The 21,213-nt window shown below is 30.1% G+C and overlaps 6 protein-coding genes across 6 annotated transcripts; 1 reads left to right on the top strand and 5 right to left on the bottom strand. All coding sequences in view use genetic code 12, as the record gives it.

Moving 5' to 3' along the window:
* Positions 1-260: 260 nt before the first annotated feature.
* On the bottom strand, positions 261-1,379 carry CD36_50460 (D-amino acid oxidase, putative; the record flags this gene model as incomplete). The annotated part of the gene is made up of 2 exons (XM_002420307.1): positions 261-1,290; positions 1,357-1,379. 2 exons carry the CDS (start codon positions 1,377-1,379, stop codon positions 261-263), a joined length of 1,053 nt encoding a protein of 350 aa, XP_002420352.1.
* Positions 1,380-1,908: 529 nt separating this feature from the next.
* On the bottom strand, positions 1,909-3,771 carry CD36_50470 (iron transport multicopper oxidase precursor, putative; the record flags this gene model as incomplete). The annotated part of the gene is made up of 1 exon (XM_002420308.1): positions 1,909-3,771. The coding sequence occupies one exon, from the start codon at positions 3,769-3,771 to the stop codon at positions 1,909-1,911; it is 1,863 nt and encodes a 620-aa protein (XP_002420353.1).
* A 220-nt stretch (positions 3,772-3,991) lies between these two features.
* Positions 3,992-5,791, bottom strand: CD36_50480 (beta-glucan synthase, putative; the record flags this gene model as incomplete). Its single annotated transcript, XM_002420309.1, has 1 exon — positions 3,992-5,791. The coding sequence occupies one exon, from the start codon at positions 5,789-5,791 to the stop codon at positions 3,992-3,994; it is 1,800 nt and encodes a 599-aa protein (XP_002420354.1).
* A 1,086-nt stretch (positions 5,792-6,877) lies between these two features.
* On the bottom strand, positions 6,878-7,783 carry SEC14 (phosphatidylinositol/phosphatidylcholine transfer protein, putative; the record flags this gene model as incomplete). The annotated part of the gene is made up of 1 exon (XM_002420310.1): positions 6,878-7,783. One exon carries the CDS (start codon positions 7,781-7,783, stop codon positions 6,878-6,880), a length of 906 nt encoding a protein of 301 aa, XP_002420355.1.
* A 1,704-nt stretch (positions 7,784-9,487) lies between these two features.
* CD36_50500 (GTPase activating factor, cell polarity/morphology, putative) lies at positions 9,488-13,168 on the bottom strand (the record flags this gene model as incomplete). The annotated part of the gene is made up of 1 exon (XM_002420311.1): positions 9,488-13,168. One exon carries the CDS (start codon positions 13,166-13,168, stop codon positions 9,488-9,490), a length of 3,681 nt encoding a protein of 1,226 aa, XP_002420356.1.
* A 1,450-nt stretch (positions 13,169-14,618) lies between these two features.
* Positions 14,619-17,669, top strand: CD36_50510 (ATP-dependent RNA helicase, putative; the record flags this gene model as incomplete). Its single annotated transcript, XM_002420312.1, has 1 exon — positions 14,619-17,669. The coding sequence occupies one exon, from the start codon at positions 14,619-14,621 to the stop codon at positions 17,667-17,669; it is 3,051 nt and encodes a 1,016-aa protein (XP_002420357.1).
* Between the last annotated feature and the right edge of the window lie 3,544 nt (positions 17,670-21,213).

The raw sequence follows: 21,213 nt of genomic DNA on the forward strand, positions 1-21,213 counted from the left end.
TGGGATTTAACTTCAAGCTTTGTTGATAATGATAGATTAGATAAGTGATAGAAAAAACTTTTTGGTGGGCAAAAGAATTCATTTCTTTGCCCTTTTTTTTTTTTTTTTCGAGTGAGGAAAACGACACACAGTTTGAAAGAAAATGGGGGAAGAATGAAACCATAAGAATATAAATTTACTTTAACTAACAATTTTTCAAAAATGAAAACAGAGATGCCAAATAACCTATATGGGAAAAAAAGAGGCCAAAAAGATTCTAATTACAATTTACTTCTGCCTAATGCCAAATCTGTTGCCTTATTAGCCATACCATAACCAGCTTGATATCCATACCCGGAGGCACCATAATTATGAATCAAGATTTTACCCAGTTCCACCACTTCTTTTTCAATTCTAGCACCTCCATATCTACAAGGTCTTAATCCAGCAGCCACTCTCAAAATTTCCAAATCCTCAATTCTATTTCCATTAGGATTCTCTTTCAAAATCTTAGGAAACAAACTGGTGGTTCTTTGTAAAATATCCTGAGTTTGTTCTTTTAAAGTTGCTGCTGTCCAATCATCTTTTTGGAAATAACCACCCAAGATCAATTGATCGTTCGAATAAGGACGTTTGATAATATAAGTTGGTTCTCTATCACCCCAACTTAAAACATTCTCCATTATGTGAGGAGCTTTAATCACTACCACTTGTCCTCGACCAGGATAAACATTTTTATCTTCAACACCACCAATTGATCTAGCACCGATTCCAGTACAATTGAAAACAATTTTCGTCGATTCACTGAAATAAGCTTGAACAATATGAGTCAATTTCTTACGAATAAATATGATTCCCTGAGATTCTAAAAATTGTTGCAAATTGAATAAAAATTTAGGACAATTGAAATTCCATGCTAAAAATTTGATTCCAAATTCCGATCCTGATGGTAATGAAGATGAAGAAGTTTTGTCTATAACTTTATAATCATCTAAATAACTTTCCAAAGATTCGATTTTAGTTTGAGAAGGCTTTTGATCCCAATATTCCGTAGAAGGATATCTATCCAATCCTTGAGTTTTACCACCAATGGCTTTTTGAATTTTATGTAAATTTAAATAAGTATATTTATCATATTGTAAAGTTTGTGGATCATCACCTGTGATACACGAAAAATTCCCTCCAGCATAAGGTGAAGTATAATTGATCGATTCATCACCAGGTAAATATTCGGCAATCACCGTGATTTCAACTGCGGGAACACCTTTTTCAAGTAAACTAAACCCAGTATATAATCCAACCACACCAGCACTAATATATATGTTAGCATAAACCTTTTATGTTGTTAAGTTTCTTTCAAGTTTGATTTCAACATACCCAACAATTACGTATTTAGTCATTTTGATATGAATATCCAATTGAATAAACTGAAGAAATAAAAAAAAATGAAGAGAAGATTTAGAGATTTTTTTTTTTTCAGATTTAATGAAAAAGAAAAATCAATTTTTTGTAGATTTTCCAGATCTGATTTTAAATCCTATTTATAACCTTCTGGTATTATCCCTTAATCTACTACTCCCATTTCCCGAGGGGGGGGGGGTATAATGACTCATTTAATTAATGTAATCAAGAGCTTTATTGTAACAATGGAAAACTATTTTCCAAGAATATGCATTGAATTGAATTGTCGACTCTTTATTAAATGCAATTAATTTAATTTATTGTTAGCGCCAGATCTCTAAATCTAGCCCTTCGGAAGAAACAACGAAAAACAATCGTGTGGAGGAAGGGCCGAAGCGGGGGGCATACTAGCCGGAGTCTGGGAAACCAAACCCGTCCTAAATGCAAAGTAGCGAACTTGAAAAAAAAAAAAAAAAAAAAAAAAAGAGGGATAATATAAGCGAGCTAGTATTTAAGTACATCCCTTAATTAATCATAATCGTTCAATATTTTATATAATTTTTCAATCACATCTTCAGCATTATCTTTACTAACATCTTCCATACCATAATTATAAATTGACCATAATCCGTAGATGGCAATTAATGTACAACATGCAATTGCAAAATAACCTTTATTAGTGAATCCAGCTGGTAAAGGCTCTGGTTGAATGTTTTCACCTTGTAAATCTAATAAATCAATATTATTACCAGCAGCATTGCCCTTAATTGGCATGCCAACGGCTTTACATGCATCAATATGATTTGAAGAAATCGTTGTGTTTGAAGAAAGTAATTCTATTGGATCTTCAACTAATAATAATGCTAAACCTTGTTCTAAATGCCAATCAACATGACAATGGAAAAACCACACCCCTGGATTGTTGGCCTTAAATCGAAGAACAATAAACCCATTAGGTCCTACTTCAACAGTATCTCTAACCATGGGGAATTCGGGATAATTTGTGTATGTTTCATTTTTAGGATCAAATACTAATTGATTATCTTCATCATCAGTATCAAATCGAGAAATAACTTGGAAATTGTGTCCGTGCATATGGAATGGATGTTTCCCTGGATCCATATTGTTTAAAACTATTTCAACAACTTCATCTCCTTGTAATACAAATGAATTTGTATTAGAACCATAAATCAATTCATTTGTGGTTAAATTCGTGTCACCACCACTAGTAGATAAAACCGTGTACAATGACGGGACTTTAGGTGGTCTAAATGTTTTACCATTAAACATTGCATAAGTGACACCATCACCTAAAACTTCCATAGTTAGATTCACCTGTATAGTATAATCTGGTTCATCTAATAGATTGACTTTACGTAATGGTCGTAAATCAAAATCATCAAACCCTTTGAGTGCTTTAATTGTTTTGTGAAACTCGTTAAAAGGTAATGCCGGAGGTAAATCCAATGATTTATCATAAACTATCCAATTAGTCGAAACAATTTGTAAATCCAGTGGTAAAAAATCTAACATATCTTGATCTAATACATTAATAAATCGGAAATTTTTATTAGTAGTTTTCTTTGTTTTCATTAATACAACATATCTTTGTGCCACAGCAATATATAATGAATCTGTTTCATATGGTTCCACCACCACACCATCGACTTCAACAATGGTGAATGTATGATCTTCAATATAAACATAATGCGATGGGAATAACCCCACATTCACTATTCGTAATAAATAAGTAGTATCAGGATTCACTTTCCAAGTGACATTTTTCGTTTCATTAAATAATCCATTTTGTGGTATAGGTTCAGCTCCAGTTGGATTAAATCTTGTCTTGAAATTTTTAACAATTTCTGGAGATTCTAAATGGTAATGGTCCCCCACAGTTAAAGTCACATCTTCATCGTATTCATAAGGAAATTCTTTATTATATTCATCATCATTATCATATTCAATAATAAACAATCCTCTTAATCCATCACCATATTGTGATCCCATATGAGAATGATACCAATAAGTACCATATTGATCAGTAACATTAAAATCATAAATGAATGTTACTCCAGGGGCAATAGGACATTGGGTCACAAATGCTGGTCCATCTTGATCATTATATCCACGTTGAAATAATCCATGGAAATGTAATGATACATTTTTATCAGGTAATTCATTAGTTAAATTAATAATTACTCGATCATTTTTCTTGATACGAATAGTTGGATTTGGCCATTGATTATTGATCCCAATCATTCTTCGAGGATGAATGCCATCAGGATTGGCCATTACATAACTCACATTCCAATCAAATCGATGAATTGTTCCTGAAGCTAATATTAAGGGTATTGAAATTAACCATAGTATAAATTGATTGAATAACATTTATATAAAAAAGGGAGGAATAATTGGTGAAAACAATAAAAATAACTTATATATAGTTTTCTTAAAGTTGTAATACGACTAATAATAATATAATTAATATATACACAAGAAAGAAAGAAATGGATATCAGGAGTTTTTATTTTTTTTTTTCATCATCATCAATTTTTTTTTTTTTTTACACCATCATTGTTGCTGTTCTTGTTGTGGTTACTACTGTTGCTTAGGTAACAATGGGAGGAGGAACTTTACATTGATGAGATAAAGAATTTTTAGGGAATTCAAATCCAGCTTGAAACCATGAAGTTAAATTTGGATTTTCATACGCAATTGAATGAGATTGAATATAATCATCTGTAGGATAATCTATTGGATCACAAGTCATTTCAATTATATTATTTGGTTGATAAATTCTTATATAATCAATTAAGAATTTTGCTGGTAATTTCAATTCATCAATATTAACTCTTGGATTCCACATATAAGATAACCCCATATTTAAAATTATTGACATTGGTTCTTTAGTGATTTCTCTCCATCCAATAAATTCATTAGGATGTAATGCTGATCCATTTATAACCGATGTTGTAATATCATCAATAGAAAACTTTAGATAACTATTAATATTATTTTGACTATCACTTTTATATTCCATGGTGAATTTTTGAAATGGGAATTCATTATCAATAAGAGTCCCTAAAGAAATTGATTCTTGATAAACAGTACCAATATCTTCTCTTATTATAGTGATATTATCATTAATAATATCGACATAATCATAATCTGGTCTCCACCATTCATCAAAGGGGGCCACTTGTAATGTTTGTACCCCCCAAAATTTATCATATTGAAATAATCCTTCAATTATATCAATTTCTGGAGCTCCACGACCAATTCCATGATTAGGATGATCTTCACCTGTACAAACACATTTACTTAATCTTTGACCTGGTAAATAAGACATTTCTTCATTTAAAGTTGATTGATTAGGTAATATTCCAAAATCACATTCATTATAAGTATAAGGCCAAATTCCATCGGTTGTAGCTAAAAAACCTGGTCGAGCTAAATTTCCTAAAGACCAAATTGCTGGCCATAATCCATTTTTAATTTCATAAGGTAATTTAGCTTTAATTTCAATTTTAACATGTTTATTAAAACATAATTTATTCCAAGTTTGTAACATTCCTGAAACATAATTTAATCCTGAATAATTAAATTTATCAAATAAAATTTCTAAATTACTATTATTGGTAGTTATCATTTGTGGTAAATAATATTCTAAATCATGAGTAGCAGCATAATAAAGTTCAACAGCAGTGAAAAATTGATCATCACCTTCATGAAATGTTCTACCATCAAGTTCAAATTCATCAGAAAATACCAAGGTCCAATCTCCTTCTTGGTGATTAGTTTTGTTTAGATTATAAAATTCTATAGGAGTATCGGGATCAATTAAATTAGTTCTAATTGATTTCAATTGTGCATAATTTATATTTGTCAATTTTTCAATTTTATGACCATTTCTAATAGGATTATTAATTATAAAACTACTCATAATTGCAAAAATTATTGCTAAAACAAATATTACTAATATTGATACTATAGCAATAATAAATCGGAAACTTTTTTTCAAATCAATACGTTTAAATCTCCAATTCCATTTCCCAATACGTTTCCGTTTCTTATTAATATTATTATTGCCATCACTACTGGTGCTATTAGTATGACTATGACCATTTCTGAAACCTTCATGGTCCCGATTTTCTTGCTGGTGATGATGATGATGATTTGAATCAAAATCTTTATCCATATAATAAAAGGGATTATCTAAATAATTGAATTTCTTTGTAGTTATATTCAGTTGAGGAGAAAAATATCGTGAATGTGATTTTATCTTGAAATTTTGTTGTTGTTGTAATCCACTAATTGTTGATTCTGATTCTTCATTAACCACAGGAGTGATATCATTAGAAGTGGATGAAGAAGATATTAATCCTGATAAATTACTTGAGTCACTCATTACAAAAAGTTGTTCACTGTATTACCATTTCCTAAGTAATATTAAAAGCTAAACAGTTGTTTCTTTATAGAAGAAGAGAATGATAGTTGTGACTATTGGCGCCCCCTTTTTTTAAAAAAGAAAAAGAAAAGAAGAAAAGTATTCTGTTGATATCTAATCTGACAACCTTTCCTTATTATTGTTGAATCTTTTTTTTTTTAGGTTTAGGTTATTATTGCCGCAAAAATCTGTACTACTACTACACTGAAATATATTGCAAAAAGAAAAACAACCACAATCAAAACAAGATTCAAGTTTTGCTTAGCCTAGCCTAGATATATTTAGTAGTATAGCCATTTTTTTATCTGATTTAGTAAAAGAAAAGAACAAAGGGATTAGACTTTCCTTAATTACTTTTTTTGTAAATAAAGTGAATGTGAAAATATATTCAGATCTTTATTACTGGAGATCAATCTACTTCCTTCCCTTTTTTTTTTTTGTACTTTATAACTGGGGAGAGTTGTTGCTGTTGCTAAAAATAACCAATACACCATATCATGGTCTCGTCTCCAATGGATATACGAAAAGATTCCACATATAGGATCTCTAAAACATTAAATAATATACAAGCACAGCCATTTCTCTTGTCTAATCAAACTAAAGTCATCTTATATTATTAATTCATTTGTAAAAGTTTATGTATTTATGTATTTATATAAATGTATATGTATCTGAGGGTGGGGGGGGGAGTACCTCAACAAATGAATAATAACGATTTCAAGGTTTAAAAAAAAAGGTAATAATATGTATAGTAGTATGTATATGAGTTTCATTATATTATGGATCATTGTGTTTAGTTTTTTTTTTTGTTTTTTTTTCTTTCTTCTCCTTGTTATAGATTAAGGAAATTTCAAATCAAACAATAAAACGATTAAATAAGGACAATAAAATCTAAAAAAAAAAAAAATAATAATAACCATAATAATTATGACAATTGATTTAAAGTACGGGTAAAAGGAGCTTGGAGGGACGGAGGGAAGGTTACCAGGGTAAGGGTGATAAAAGTGAACTAATGATAATAAAAAAAACTAATAGTAGTATATGTGATTAAATGTTATAAGATCTAGGACATTCTCCTTCTGGACCAATGAATTCTGGATCTCTCCAAGGACCAACATCTTTTAATAATAAATCATCATCAGAAACATCCGACATACCACCGAATTTAACTGGCAAGTTTTGAGGTGGAATTTGTTTTAATAATTCTTTTTTATAACTATAACCCAAAATATGAATTTTCGAAACAGTCACGGGATCCAAAAATGGTTTAAATAATTTAAATGCAGTAGAGAACCCAAATGGGGCATTGATCAAATAAAATTTACCCATTCTTTCTGGATAATAATCTTGACCAATTTTAGAAGCTTCTCTAACATAACCAATGACATTATAAGCTGAAGTCACACTAATACCCAGTAAATCCAATACTGTACATGAAGTTTCCACTAAATAACCGGCTTTTCTTGAACATGCAGGTAAACGGTATTGACACATGGCTTCATATTCCCATACCAAGTTTTTAAGCATACGTTCTTGAGTAGTGATTTTCAACATTTTCACTAAATCAACTTTACCCAATTCTTCAAAATAAACTGGACGTCCATCTTTATCAGTTTTATGATAATAAGTAGGGTACATTTTAGCAACAATAGGTTTTTCTTCATAATGGAAATCCTGTAAAATGGTATTAACCCCAAAATCATTTCTCCATTTTTCACAAGCTACAAACATATCAATAGCTTTTTGAATATCAAATTTTCTAGCTCTAAGAAATCTTAAAAGTGATGCATCATCTAATCTATCTTTATAACCTAATTCCGTCAATTGTTGTCTGAAGATTTCTAAAGACGTTTTTTGTTCAGGAGTTAAATTTGATGTGTAACCTGTTTGATCGGTTGGGGCGGTGATTTGTGGATAAGAAGCCAATATTTCTTCAGTAGTCATTGTCGTCATTTAGCCTAAAAAATATATGAAGGAAGCGAATATTTCAATGGGATGAGATGGGAGGGAGGATAAGGGGCCGAGTGTAGTGGTTTATATATATCAAATGGAAGATGAAATATAATCAACTTGAAATACAACAGGAAGAAAACAGTTTATAAAAGAAAGGGAAAAAGAGGAATCTTGAAAAAAAAAAAAAAAAAAAAGAAAGCAAAAAAAAAAAACAAAAAGCAATGAAAGTTGAAACTGTGTGTGAAGTGTGAAGTGTGAAGACCACCAGGCCAAAAAAAAAAAAGAAAAACAACGACAAACTAAAAAGATGGAAAATCGGAATTGTGTTATGGTAAATAATAGAAGATCAAGATAAACAGATAAACGATTATTACTTTAAAATCAATCCATCTCAATTCAATTACAACGTTAAAATTAACGAATCAAACTCTACACTACAACAACAACAACAATAAATTTTTCCTACTGGGTGCTGCTGCGGCGGCGGTCACTTAATTTGTTGGTTGGTTGTTGTTGTCATTCTATTCGTGTGTGAATGTGTGAATGTGTGTGTGTGTGTGTCAGAATGTTTTACTGAAAGATTGACGTGTAATTGCAAAAAAAAACAATAATTATTTTAGTGTGTTGTATGAGAAAGAGAATTCTGTAACAGAATTTTTTTTTTTGTTGAGAAATTTGAAAACAACAACAACAACAAAAAAAAAAGAAATTCTTACTATGGAGCGTGTACATATGTTCAAAAATAAATCCAACAAATTTCTTTTTCTTTTTTTATTATTTTCTCTTTTCCTCGGAGGGAGTCGCCTAAATGTTTTTTTATTACAACCAACAATGGTAGTAGCAATAATAATAACATTCAACATACATATATTAACCACATGGGTGAATCATCTATAAAAACAAGAAGAAATGATCAAAATTCCAACAACTAGTTATCTTGTGAAACACCCTTACCGCAAATTCTCTGACCTCACTAATTCTTTTTTTTTTTTTTTTTTTTTTAACGAGAGACGTCATAACGGTGGAAACTTGAAGCCGATAAATCAATCAACGGCACCAAATGGTCCTTCGACCCCTATTTTTTTTCGCCGCCCCTCACTAGTATTACTACTACCATCACCACCACCACCACAACAACAACAACAACAAAATCTACAAATAAAACATTTTTGATTTAAGTTAATTTTTACAACATCCACCAATCTATATCCCACTTACTGCTTGACCGATCCCTATCATCATATTCGTGCTGCTTTTTTTTGTGGTTGGGAATTTGATCTTGCGGAATTTTTTTTTTTTCGCCCTCACAAGCCCAGAGAAAGATTAGTTGGTTCCGATGAGAGCCGGACCGGCCACTATTGTTATCGCCCTAACAACATAAAAGATTTAAACTATGCAGATCTTTTTTAACCGATGAGGATAATCTTTTTATTGCTTTTGAAGAGGCACAACAACATGATCTGTATCTTCTTCCATCTCCATCTCTTAGGTCTTGTTTACATCTTATACTTAACAGCAAGGATTGATCACCAACCAACCAATCTCTAAGCTCTCAATCGATCATCCATACAAGTGTTATTCGTACAGCCGATTGAAAGGCTATTTATTCATCTTTGGTAAAATCTATTTTATTATAAAATACAAATTAGCACATAAATATACACAAGGGATATATCCATTAATGTCAATTCTGTTTAAACTGGATCAATTTTTCCGTAACCATTTCTTAAATGGATTTTTTGAAGTATTTGGCTTTATAGCACTACCAATACTAATAGTACTAAACGTTAAACTTAATCTTTGATTACGATCCATTTCATTATAACCATCTCCATAATTACCATCATTACCACCAGGTCCACCATTAATATCATGTCCATTTCTTTTCCCCAGACTATTATTCATTAATGAATTCATTGTGGAATTACCATTCAATTTCTGATGATCATTAAATTTCAATTTCAACCCTGATAATGCATGATCAATTAATTTTTTATATTGATTAGTTGAAGGGACATGATCAGAATAAATCAAACAATTTCTACTGGTATCTAACCAACATTTATTCATAATATCATCAGTAAATGAATCCCATATAAATTGATCTTTATAATTATTAGGGAATTCATAATTTTCTAAATAAATTTCCAATTCTTGAATTCGATTCATAATTTTCGTGCTTTGCTTTTGAATATCTTTTAAAGTTATATTAGAATTAATAAATGAAAAAATTTCTTCATTTCCTTTACATAATGATTTAATAAATCCTTCAGTTTCATTATCACCACTCAATTCAAGAAATTCCAGTTTTTCAAATTCTAATGACCCAATTTGATATTTATTTTCATAATTCAATTTTAAATCACTTAAATTCAATATAGGATCTAAATCTGGAGTTCCTGATTGTGATCTATCTCGATCAATATCTCTTGATGGACTATTCACCGGTGTTCCCAAATTACTCATAGATCCATTCGGATTATTCTTGGCATATTTATTATAATCCAACAAATGAACAATTTCAGTTAATCGCAAATATTTATCAATTAAATAAGGAGTTGTTGGTAATTCATTAGAAGTTTTATCTAAATTTAAATCAAATCGTTTAACTTCATGACTCAATTCCAAAATTTTTTCATTAAAATCATTTTTCCGACCCGTAAGTTTATCAAAATAATCATAAATTTCTGGTGTATGTTTCCTTAAGAAAACATTCATTCTTACTAAATGGGGTTCCTTATGAGGACTAAATTCTTGTCGATTAGCAAGATTAAGTAAAACTTTGGCAATCAATGTCAATGTTCTTTGAGTACTCCCTGTTTGATGATTTTTGGCTAAATAAAATAATTTGGGATTCAATATTGCAGGACAGAAAAATCTTAAAAATATAAATGCCGATAAACAATTCAAACTAGTAACTTTATCTTCAGGATCACACACTAATTCAACTTTGGTTCTAAAATTTTTCAATTGTAATTTTATTTGATCAGGTAAATCATTTGAGGTTATATAAATTTTATTCCAAATCTCTTCAACATATCCATACAAGTTTTGGAAATTTTCTTCCACCATTTTTTTGATTCTTTCATTTCTTTCTCGTTCCCTTTCTGCATTATAATCAGCATCATCACTACTATTGTCGTCATCATCGTCATCGTCATCATCATCATCACTGGCATCTTGACTATACCCATTACCATCTAACCCAGTAGTATCATGAATACTTTTCCCCTTTCGCAATGCACGTTCCTGTATTCTAACATATCTAGGATCAACTTCACAATTTTTCTTTTCATTACTAATTTTGGCAAAAAAATCTCCAAACACTTTTTCAAGATATTCTTGTCCAATACGTAAATTATATTTTTCCAATGATTTAGAAAAAATCGATGATCCTCGAAATAGTGTGTTGAACACGTTATTATGAGAAGATTGATGTTGCGTCTTGGAATTGGAAATAGCTTGATCTTGACTATTCCGTTGATGATAGTTTTTCCTAGTCATCATATCAACATTAACCAATTCCACCTCCATTAAACTCTTAAACCAATCATCCTCTACTTCAAGACTTTGGAAAATATCTAACAATACCAAACTGACACGTTCAAAATCTGATGAAGGGACATTTTCATTACAAAACCTGATTAAATCTTTCATCGGCGCATTAACAAGCATTTTCTCTAATGGTTTGAAAACCAGTGGGGAAAGAATATGATATTCTTGTAAATGGACCTCTAATAATAACTTACCAATGGGGATATTGTTGGGATCATTAATAGTCAATCTAACAATATCCAATCCAGCATTCAGGGTTGAAGCCATACTAGATAATGGCACCGTATTCATTTGTATAGCTTGACTGGATTCGCTACTAGTCATAATAGTTGAAGTGGTTTTCATCTGTTTAGTTAAAATATCCGGCGTCACATAAACTGTACCAATTAATTTATCACCAGTCGAATAAGATGAATCATTGAAAACACATTTTTTAATTAAAATATGTACCATTTGGGTTGATATAGGTAGATCAGTCAGAAACTCTTCTTTCCAAAATGGATTATTGGTATGATTAACAATAGCAGTTCTAGACCATGGGAACCCCCACATTCTTACTTCAGCATAAATTTTCCCCAGTTTATTAGTTTCAGTATTTTCAAATTTAGCTTCAATTATATCAATGGACATTTTCTTTGATACTCGGAAATTTGCCTTGGAAAAATCATGTAATTGAGGATGTTCAACATTATGGATAAGTTTTGATTCATTATCAAATGATCCAATATATTCCCTTTTAGCAAAATAATTTAATCCCACAAACCAATCTTCCAAATCAATGTGCAAGGGGAATTCAATTAAAATTCGTTGATTATTAGGAATGATTTTACCATCACGTGTCAAAAATGGAGTCAACAATTGATCTGGGGTCAAAGTACTTAATGTTCTTATAACATTATTATAACGTAGTTCCTTCAATTGTCCAATAAATAAAATATTAGAACTATTAAAGATTGAATTGTGTACTTCTCTAATTTCACTAGATAAAACCAGTTTTATATCAATTGAATATAATAAAGTTCCATCTAATTCACTTATAAAGTTTAAAATCCCGTGTGAATTCAATGCCCCCATAGCATAAAACCAACCTTCATTAATACTATTATGATTATCTGACAGTATTTGTGGTGTTATTATATAGGAATTATCAAAATTGGTTTTAAAATCATCTATTTTCTGTTGATATACAGGAGCTTTAGGTCCAGGAACAATATTTAAGTTTTTATATTTATTGGGTAATGGTCCATATATTTTGAATCGACAAACCAATAATTCATAAATTGGTGCATTGGGATTGAATCCATCAATAACTTTATTCTCACTATACCATTTTTTGGCTAACCCCTGAGGTTTTAAATTTTGCCAAACAATAAGACAACTCAATAGATTACCAAAATTTGATTTGGAAGGTATCCTTATATATAGTTTATCATTATCAAAAGTTTTTATAAGAATAGCTGGTGGTTGATGGTCGTTATCTTCACTTGATCTCAGGTGCAGTTGATCTGAAGAATTCAAATTGCTTGTCTTTCTTAATAAATTACGTCTTGTTGAAGTTGTTGGGGGTGGTTGGGAAATTGAGTTTTTACCAGATCCTGATATATTGGAATCAGGATATATTTGTATAAAACAAGATTGTAAAGATTGTAGTAACAAATAATGATTATCGTCTGAATCTGACGAAAATAATTGACCTTGTTCTGTGATTGTCAATGTATTTACATGAATCCAATTAATCGTATCAACGGAAACAAGAAAGTTGTGACCTTCAAATACTCCTTTATCACGAGAAATGATTTTATGAAATGCAGATTGATAAGTTGGAGGCATTTTTTTGGATAGTGAGTGATAATAATACAAATAATCCTAAATCAAACTTGTTTTTATGAATACACCCACAATATATATATATAACCCGTATAGAATAGAACTAAAGTGAACTTCTTATTGATTGAACAACGAATTGAAGGAGTGTTGGGTTATTGATAAGTTGAATTAGTTTGGGGGTTGTCTCATGTTTTTTTTTTTTGTTTTTTTTGTTTCCTTCCCTTCTTTTGAACGTCGTTATTTATTTTTTTAAATGGCTTTTGTTTTCATATTGAAAACAGAGACACGTTATTACCAAACAATAAAAGAATATTATGCCAAGATACACGCACCATTATATATATATATATAAATACCGTATACGTATTAAATTATTATAAGAAGAATGGAAACAGACGAAATCATTAATAACACAAAATTGGGAATATCCAAGTAATAATGAAACATGTCATATTATGTATAATCATTCCAAATGATTTACGTGTTAAAAATATAAAATAACATGCATATAAAAAATATTCCCAATTGTGTATTTAGAGGAATTATGTTCGGACTATGTTGGGGAAGAGCTAATACTTGATTATAAGTATATGGTAAAAGCAATTGCAGATATGAACTTAATAGTATCTTCCATTTGCTATAAGGATTAGTTTGATTTGACTTGATTTGGACATATCAGAATCAGCTTTTCTTTTACAATAGACGATAATTAATTCTGAATGTCCCATAAATTGTATACAACTACATCAATATTAATGGTATTCTTTATTAACACTATACACCTTATAGTAGCACTTCAACTAGCTTAAGTAAGAAGTCGACATATTTAACTGTTGAAAATACAAATGTAACAACCATTACTTGCACTATTCAACTAGGGTCGTGTCAATCACAACAATGTACACGTGAATTGAGAAGGAGAAAAAAAATTTTTTTTTCTCTTCTTTCTCTCTTAATTAAATGAATCATCATTTCACACACACACACACACAGGCAATAGAAAAAAAAAAAAAAAATTTATCAATCTAGATACATTCTTTCCCATTGCAAGATATAACTCAATTAACTTTTGGTTTTTGATTTGATTTGGTAGTATAAAGATAATTGATTATTTCATTCTTTTTCATTTTTTTTTTTTTTGTTTTTCAAATGTATTGATTTAAATTGTAAAAGAAATCATTTAAACCAAATACACCTTACTCCCCACCTGTCCATTCATAATAGCAATATCCTTAATTTTAACAAAGATATCAACAAGAATAATAATCCAAACAAGGGTCAAATACAAGCCAGATCCAATACTTGATACAAATTTGATCAATTAAAACTCAAGTTAGCTTAAATAAGACATTATCTAAGATCTAGTTATTCATAATAATTGCTGTTCCAAATTTTTTTTTTTTTTTAACCCCACCAACACAGAGAGAAATATATAATCCCCTAACTTGATACAATGAGCAATTTACTTTTCCATAATTTTGATAAGAATAGCGAAGATATTGAAGATTTTAATTCTACTGCTTCCAATATTATTTCTATCCGTGATAATGGATCAATTAAAGATGGGAATGGTTCAGAAACTGATACTATTAATCAATACAATGAACAAGAATTGTTGAACCAATTAAAAGATGAGCATTATACTTCTGATAGTCCTATCGAACATGTGACTCAGTCATATGGTGATCAAGAAGGAGATATCGACCAAGATTCAGAACAACATTATGAACATGCATGTGCTTATTGTGGAATCCATAATCCTAATTCTGTCATTAAATGTAACACATGTAATAAATGGTTTTGTAATGCCAAAACAAATTCTTCAAGTTCACATATTGTTACTCATTTAATCATGTCTCGTCATAATCAAGTGAGTCTTCATGAAGAATCGGAATTGGGAGATACAACTTTAGAATGTTATAATTGTGGTAATAAAAATGTTTTCATTTTAGGATTTGTTAGTGCTAAACAAGAATCAGTTGTTGTGATATTATGTCGTTTACCATGTGCTCGATCCAAAGATGTCAATTGGGATACTAGTGAATGGCAAGCATTAATTGAAGATAGACAATTTTTGTCATGGTTGGCCCCTCCTCCAACTGAAGATGATTTAATTGAAGCAAAGTTAATTACACCACAACAAATCTCTAAATTAGAAGCTCAATGGAGATTAAACCGTGCTGCAACAATTAATGACATTGAAAATAATGATGAAACAGAACAAGAAGTTTTACCAATTTTGATGAGATATAATGATGCCTTTCAATATCAAAGATCATTTGGACCATTAGTTAAATTAGAAGGTGATTATGACAAAAATTTGAAAGAATCACAAGCATTGGAACATATTCAAGTTAAATGGGCATTAGGATTAAACAATAGACATTTAGCTTCCTTTACATTATCAACTTTTGAAACTAGTGATTTAAAAGTAGCAGTAGGTGATGAAATCATATTGAGATATAGTGGGAATCAAGGTGAACCATGGGAAGGTCATGGATATATTTTAAGATTACCCAATGCTTATCAAGAAGAATTTACTTTAGAATTAAATCCATCGAAAATCATTCCACCAACTAATTTAACAACTGATTTTACTGCAGAATTTGTTTGGAAAGGTACTTCATATACAAGAATGCAACAAGCAATGAAAGATTTTGCTACTGATGAAGAATCAGTTTCATCTTTTATTTATCATAAATTATTAGGTCATGAAGTTTTACCAATTGAATTTGATATTGATTTACCGAAAAAATTTTCTCATCCAAAATTAACTGAATTAAATGTTTCTCAAACTAATGCTGTTAGAACTGTTTTACAAAGACCATTATCATTAATTCAAGGTCCACCAGGGACTGGTAAAACTGTGACTTCAGCCACAATTATTTATCATTTATCAAAATTAAATAAACAAAAAATTTTGGTTTGTGCTCCTTCTAATGTTGCTGTTGATCATTTGGCTGCTAAATTAGATTTATTAGGATTAAAAGTAGTTCGATTAACTGCGAAATCTCGTGAAGATGTTGAAAGTTCAGTGAGTCATTTAGCATTACATAATTTGGTCAATAATAATGCCAAAGGGGAATTGAAAAAATTAATTAAATTGAAAAATCAAGTTGGAGAATTATCTGTTGGTGATACTAATAATTATTTGAAACTTTCTAGATCTTCAGAATTGAAAATTTTAAATAAATCTGAAGTTGTTTGTTGTACATGTGTTGGAGCAGCTGATAGAAGATTAAGTCAATTTAAATTTAAAACAGTTTTAATTGATGAAAGTACTCAAGCTTCTGAACCAGAAGTATTGATTCCAATTGTTAAAGGTGCTAAACAAGTAATTTTAGTAGGTGATCATCAACAATTGGGTCCAGTTATTTTGGATAAAAAAGCTGCTGATGCTGGATTGAAACAATCATTATTTGAAAGATTGGTATTTTTAGGACATGTTCCTATTAGATTGGAAGTTCAATATAGAATGCATCCATGTTTATCTGAATTTCCTAGTAATATGTTTTATGAAGGATCATTACAAAATGGAGTCACTAGTGATGATAGATTAATTGAAGAATCAACATTCCCTTGGCCAGTTATTGATACTCCCATGATGTTTTGGGCCAATTATGGACGTGAAGAATTGAGTGCTAGTGGTAATTCATATTTGAATCGAGTGGAAGCCATGAATGTTGAAAAAATCATTACTAAATTATTTAAAGATGGAATTAAACCGGAACAAATTGGGGTTATAACACCTTATGAAGGTCAAAGAGCATATTTGGTTCAATTTATGCTGGTTAATTCAACATTATTGGATAAACGTGATCAATATCTTAATGTAGAAATCACTAGTGTTGATGCATTCCAAGGTCGAGAAAAAGATTTTATTATTTTAAGTTGTGTTCGTGCTAATGATTCTCAAAGTATTGGGTTTTTAAGTGATCCAAGAAGATTAAATGTCGCTTTAACAAGAGCAAAATATGGGTTAGTGATTTTAGGAAATCCTCGATCATTGTGTCGTAATAGATTATGGAATCATTTATTGATTCATTTCCGTGAAAAAGGGTGTCTTGTTGATGGTCCATTAGATAATTTACAATTATCAATGGTACAATTGAATACCAACAACATGAGATCAACCACTTCAAGTAACAACAATAATTACTACAATGGTCGTCAACGAAAAGGTAAATTTGGAGCTGCTTCTACAGTTGATTCAGTGACTGATTTTGATAGTGCCAGTATTTTATCTTATGACAATAGTGCCATTGTTCATAAAAGTGGTCATAATGGTAATAGTAATGTCAATTTAAAAGAAGAAATGTGGCCTGCTTTAAATGGTAAACAACAAGTTTTCGATGGTGATAACAATTTGACTGCAAATTTCTATAATAAATTAAACAAAATCGATAAGAATTATGGTGGTGGAAGATATAATACTGGTGGTAATAATATTGAAGATGATATTAAAAGTATTACTAGTACATTTGCTGCTGGATTGAATTTTTAAAATTAAGTAATGGAACTCTGTCCAACATGTGTGTAGTATATAATTGTGAAGTTTATTATAGTTTCACCAATTTTTTTTTTTTTTTTTACTGACACTCCCCATTATTTGATAGTAGAAAATGAAACAAAACCGTCCTAATTAATAATGATCTGAGATACAACAAGAAAATGTGAACAAACAAACAAACAATCGATCAATCAATCAATCAATCAATCATCGTATGGTTGAACAATAATTTCTTGTTAAAAGAACAAACAATATAAGTTTATCAATTCAAGTATTGTTATTATTATTATTATTATTATTATTATTCATGTTAGTATAAATATATATTTCATTGTAGGAATTATATTTCCACTCGTGTAATTGGAGCCGTACAACATGAAATAATAATAATAATAAACCAATTGATTATAATATATACAATAAAGTGCTGAAATCATTGTTGATCCGTTTGTGTATACGACACGAGTTTTGATGATTATTCAAGGTACAATAATATTGTCTTCAAATGTCTGATACAACACTTTATTGGTGCAACAAGCATATATTGTTATTTCATATAGGTTGGTAGAACTAAATCTATAAGAGTTTCTCCTCGGCCCCCCCCCCGTAAGATAGATAAATAATCCAAAGTTGTAGATTTGTATGCTATTGTGTGGAAAATATTGTTAGATGGGTTTAACAATACAAGTCTCCTAATTATTGATATCAAAGCATTACATCTCGACAAGTTTAGCAAGGACATTATTATATTCTTGATGGGCTAATAAAAAGTGATTAATAATAAACCCGGATTAGAGATTAGAAGTACAAAAACTTTTGGTCTTGATTGACACACGTCAATTAATCTACCCCCTCCCGCTCCCGCTCTTTCTCAAAAAAATAAAAGATCATTTTGTAATTATAAACAACACAAAAAAAATCCTCAAACATGAATAATAATAGAAACGATAATACAATTTTAGTCTTTGTTTTAGTTTTTTTAGATTTAGACCATTCATTTTTCTGATTATTGAGACCAATTGGTAATGACATGTTATGTGGGAGTTACATGTGGAGAAGGAATTTACTGGAAATTTTTACTTACAGACACAGTTTTTTTTTTTTTTTTTTTTTTTTTTTCTTTCTAAATTGGCTCATAAACAACAGTAAAAATTGAAGAACAATATAGGATTACTATTTCATATAATTAGCGAATAGTAGAGAAAGAAAATATGGCATGTAAAAAAAGAAAAAAAAAAAAAAAAAGATCATCCGCTTTAGGTAAAGATTATGCATTTCGTTGGGTAAAATTACAATCTCTAACTTATTACTAATTTCTTAAACCATGCAGGCGACATTTCACGAATTCAATGATTTGCCCTTCCCCTGTCTGTCTGGTTTATTCCTACAACTGTTTCTCTTTCTCTCTCCCCCCAACCCCCCCAACTCTGACTAATGATATTTAAACATAGAACAGTTAGTTCAGGGGGGGGGGGGAACAATAACAACATACATATAGTTAGACCAGACCATGGAATAAGCGTGTGTGGAGGTAGAAAAAAAAACCTGGTCATTTTACTGAATACAACCTCCCCCCCCTCCACTCCCCTCCCCCAAACAACACTAAAGAAAATTAAAAAAGAATTGACAAATCTAAGAATTGACAAAATGCCGAATCCAGACACATGTCAGAAAAAAAAAAAGTAAAAAAAAATAAAAAGGAAATGGGAAATGGGAAATGGGAAAGGGAAGTCCATATAAGTCTCATGTGCTGATGTGGGTGGTGATGGTTGTAATGGTAACCATCACACACAAAATAAATAATAATAAAAAAAAAACCCATGTTCACAACCAAATTAAAGTGAAAAGAAAATTTTTTTCTTTTTTTTCTTTTTTTCTTTTTTTCTTTCATCCAACTTTGAATAATAGAATTGACCAGTTTTTTTTTTTTTTTTTTCTTCATTTGTCTTTAATTAAATATGTTTTTAATCTTACAAGAAAAGGTATATATATGACAATGTAGGTTTCTGATTATAAAAGAGAATTACATTATATACAAGAGTGCTTTTTGTTTTATGTTTTTTTGTTTTATGTTATTATTATTTTTTATGTTTTTTGTTCTTCCGATACATGTCAAAAAAAAAAAAAAATTCTTGGTATTGCGTTATAAAAGTTCTATGTAAATCAGGTTAAAGTTCAAATAATTTTGTCCAACTTTAGTAAGTAAATATGATTGTTAACAAAAAAAAAAAGTCATGTAAATATGATTTCAAAGATTTTTTGCATTGTTTTAAAATAAAAAAAATAGCTTCAAAATTTTGTTCTCTCTTTTTTTTGGAGGACGACGGAAAGTTGAAAGGGAAGGGGGAGAGGGGGGGGGGAAGGCAAGAAAAAGAGTAGTTTGTGGATATCAATATCCCTCTGGTTTTTTTGCAATTTGAATTAAGTTTTATACTCTTTTTTTTTTTTTTTTTTTTTTTGTTTTTCAACATAAAATTAAATGAAGATTTTAACAGGGAATTCTTTGACACATATACACATACTCCCCGAGAGCAAATTTTCTTCTTTATTTTTATTTTTTTATCATTTTTATGTTTTGTGGATTTGAACTAAAGGAAATATTAAACGTTGTTGTTGTTAAGAGGATCCTAACAAAGTAAAAAAAAAAAAAAGTAAATTTGTGTCTGATATTCTAGTATTGGAAATTCAATTAACCCTTGGTTGTCAATTGGAATAACGCGTCTTTAAAATTGAATTACCAACTGACACCTAACAATCGACGACGACGACGACGACGACGACGACGACGACGAAGACGAAGACGACGACGCAGTTATCACCACCACCAGCACCACCACTGCAACTAGCACCACCATTCACCCACAATCCCCTTCTCCCCCCTAAACAGCAAAAGTACTTAAAATGAAAAGAGTATGCATAATCAAAACAATAGAAAGTATATTCTATTTCTTTTTGAATATATATCTATGTAATTGAGAACACAATATCAAAAAAAAAAAAAAAAAAAACTCTTAATGTTAATTAATATGGATTTTGCATAATGCAATTGAATTCAAACAATAGCATTTTCAATTGGGAAAAAAAAAAAGAATAAGAGAAGTTAGACAATATAATAGTTACACAGATACGTATAAAAAATTTAATTTCGAAACACCAAATTTTCAATAATCAAACCGTTTTTTTTTTTTTAATTTTATTCATTATTACTAATTTGTCTTTGTCTTTGTTTTCTTTCAGTTTTTGTCATTTCTACTACTACTACTACTGTTGATTACAAAATGATTCCACAATACTTTTTACATAATTTAAGGATTAAGAAAGCTATATGTTTCAGATTTTAATTTGTATTACATGCACCCATTCACCCACATATTCACATTACAGCACAGTACAGCACAGCACAGTATAGCACAGTATAGCACAGTACAATTGTGATAGTTTTTGAGGTTTTCTTTTATATATATATATGTTTTTTTTTTTTTTTTTCGCTTCTGGTGTCGCCTTACATTTCATCCTCGGTCCCCCCACCCGTTGTTCC

Source organism: Candida dubliniensis, chromosome 5, assembly GCF_000026945.1.
Source record: "Candida dubliniensis CD36 chromosome 5, complete sequence".
Classification (NCBI taxonomy): domain Eukaryota; kingdom Fungi; phylum Ascomycota; class Pichiomycetes; order Serinales; family Debaryomycetaceae; genus Candida; species Candida dubliniensis.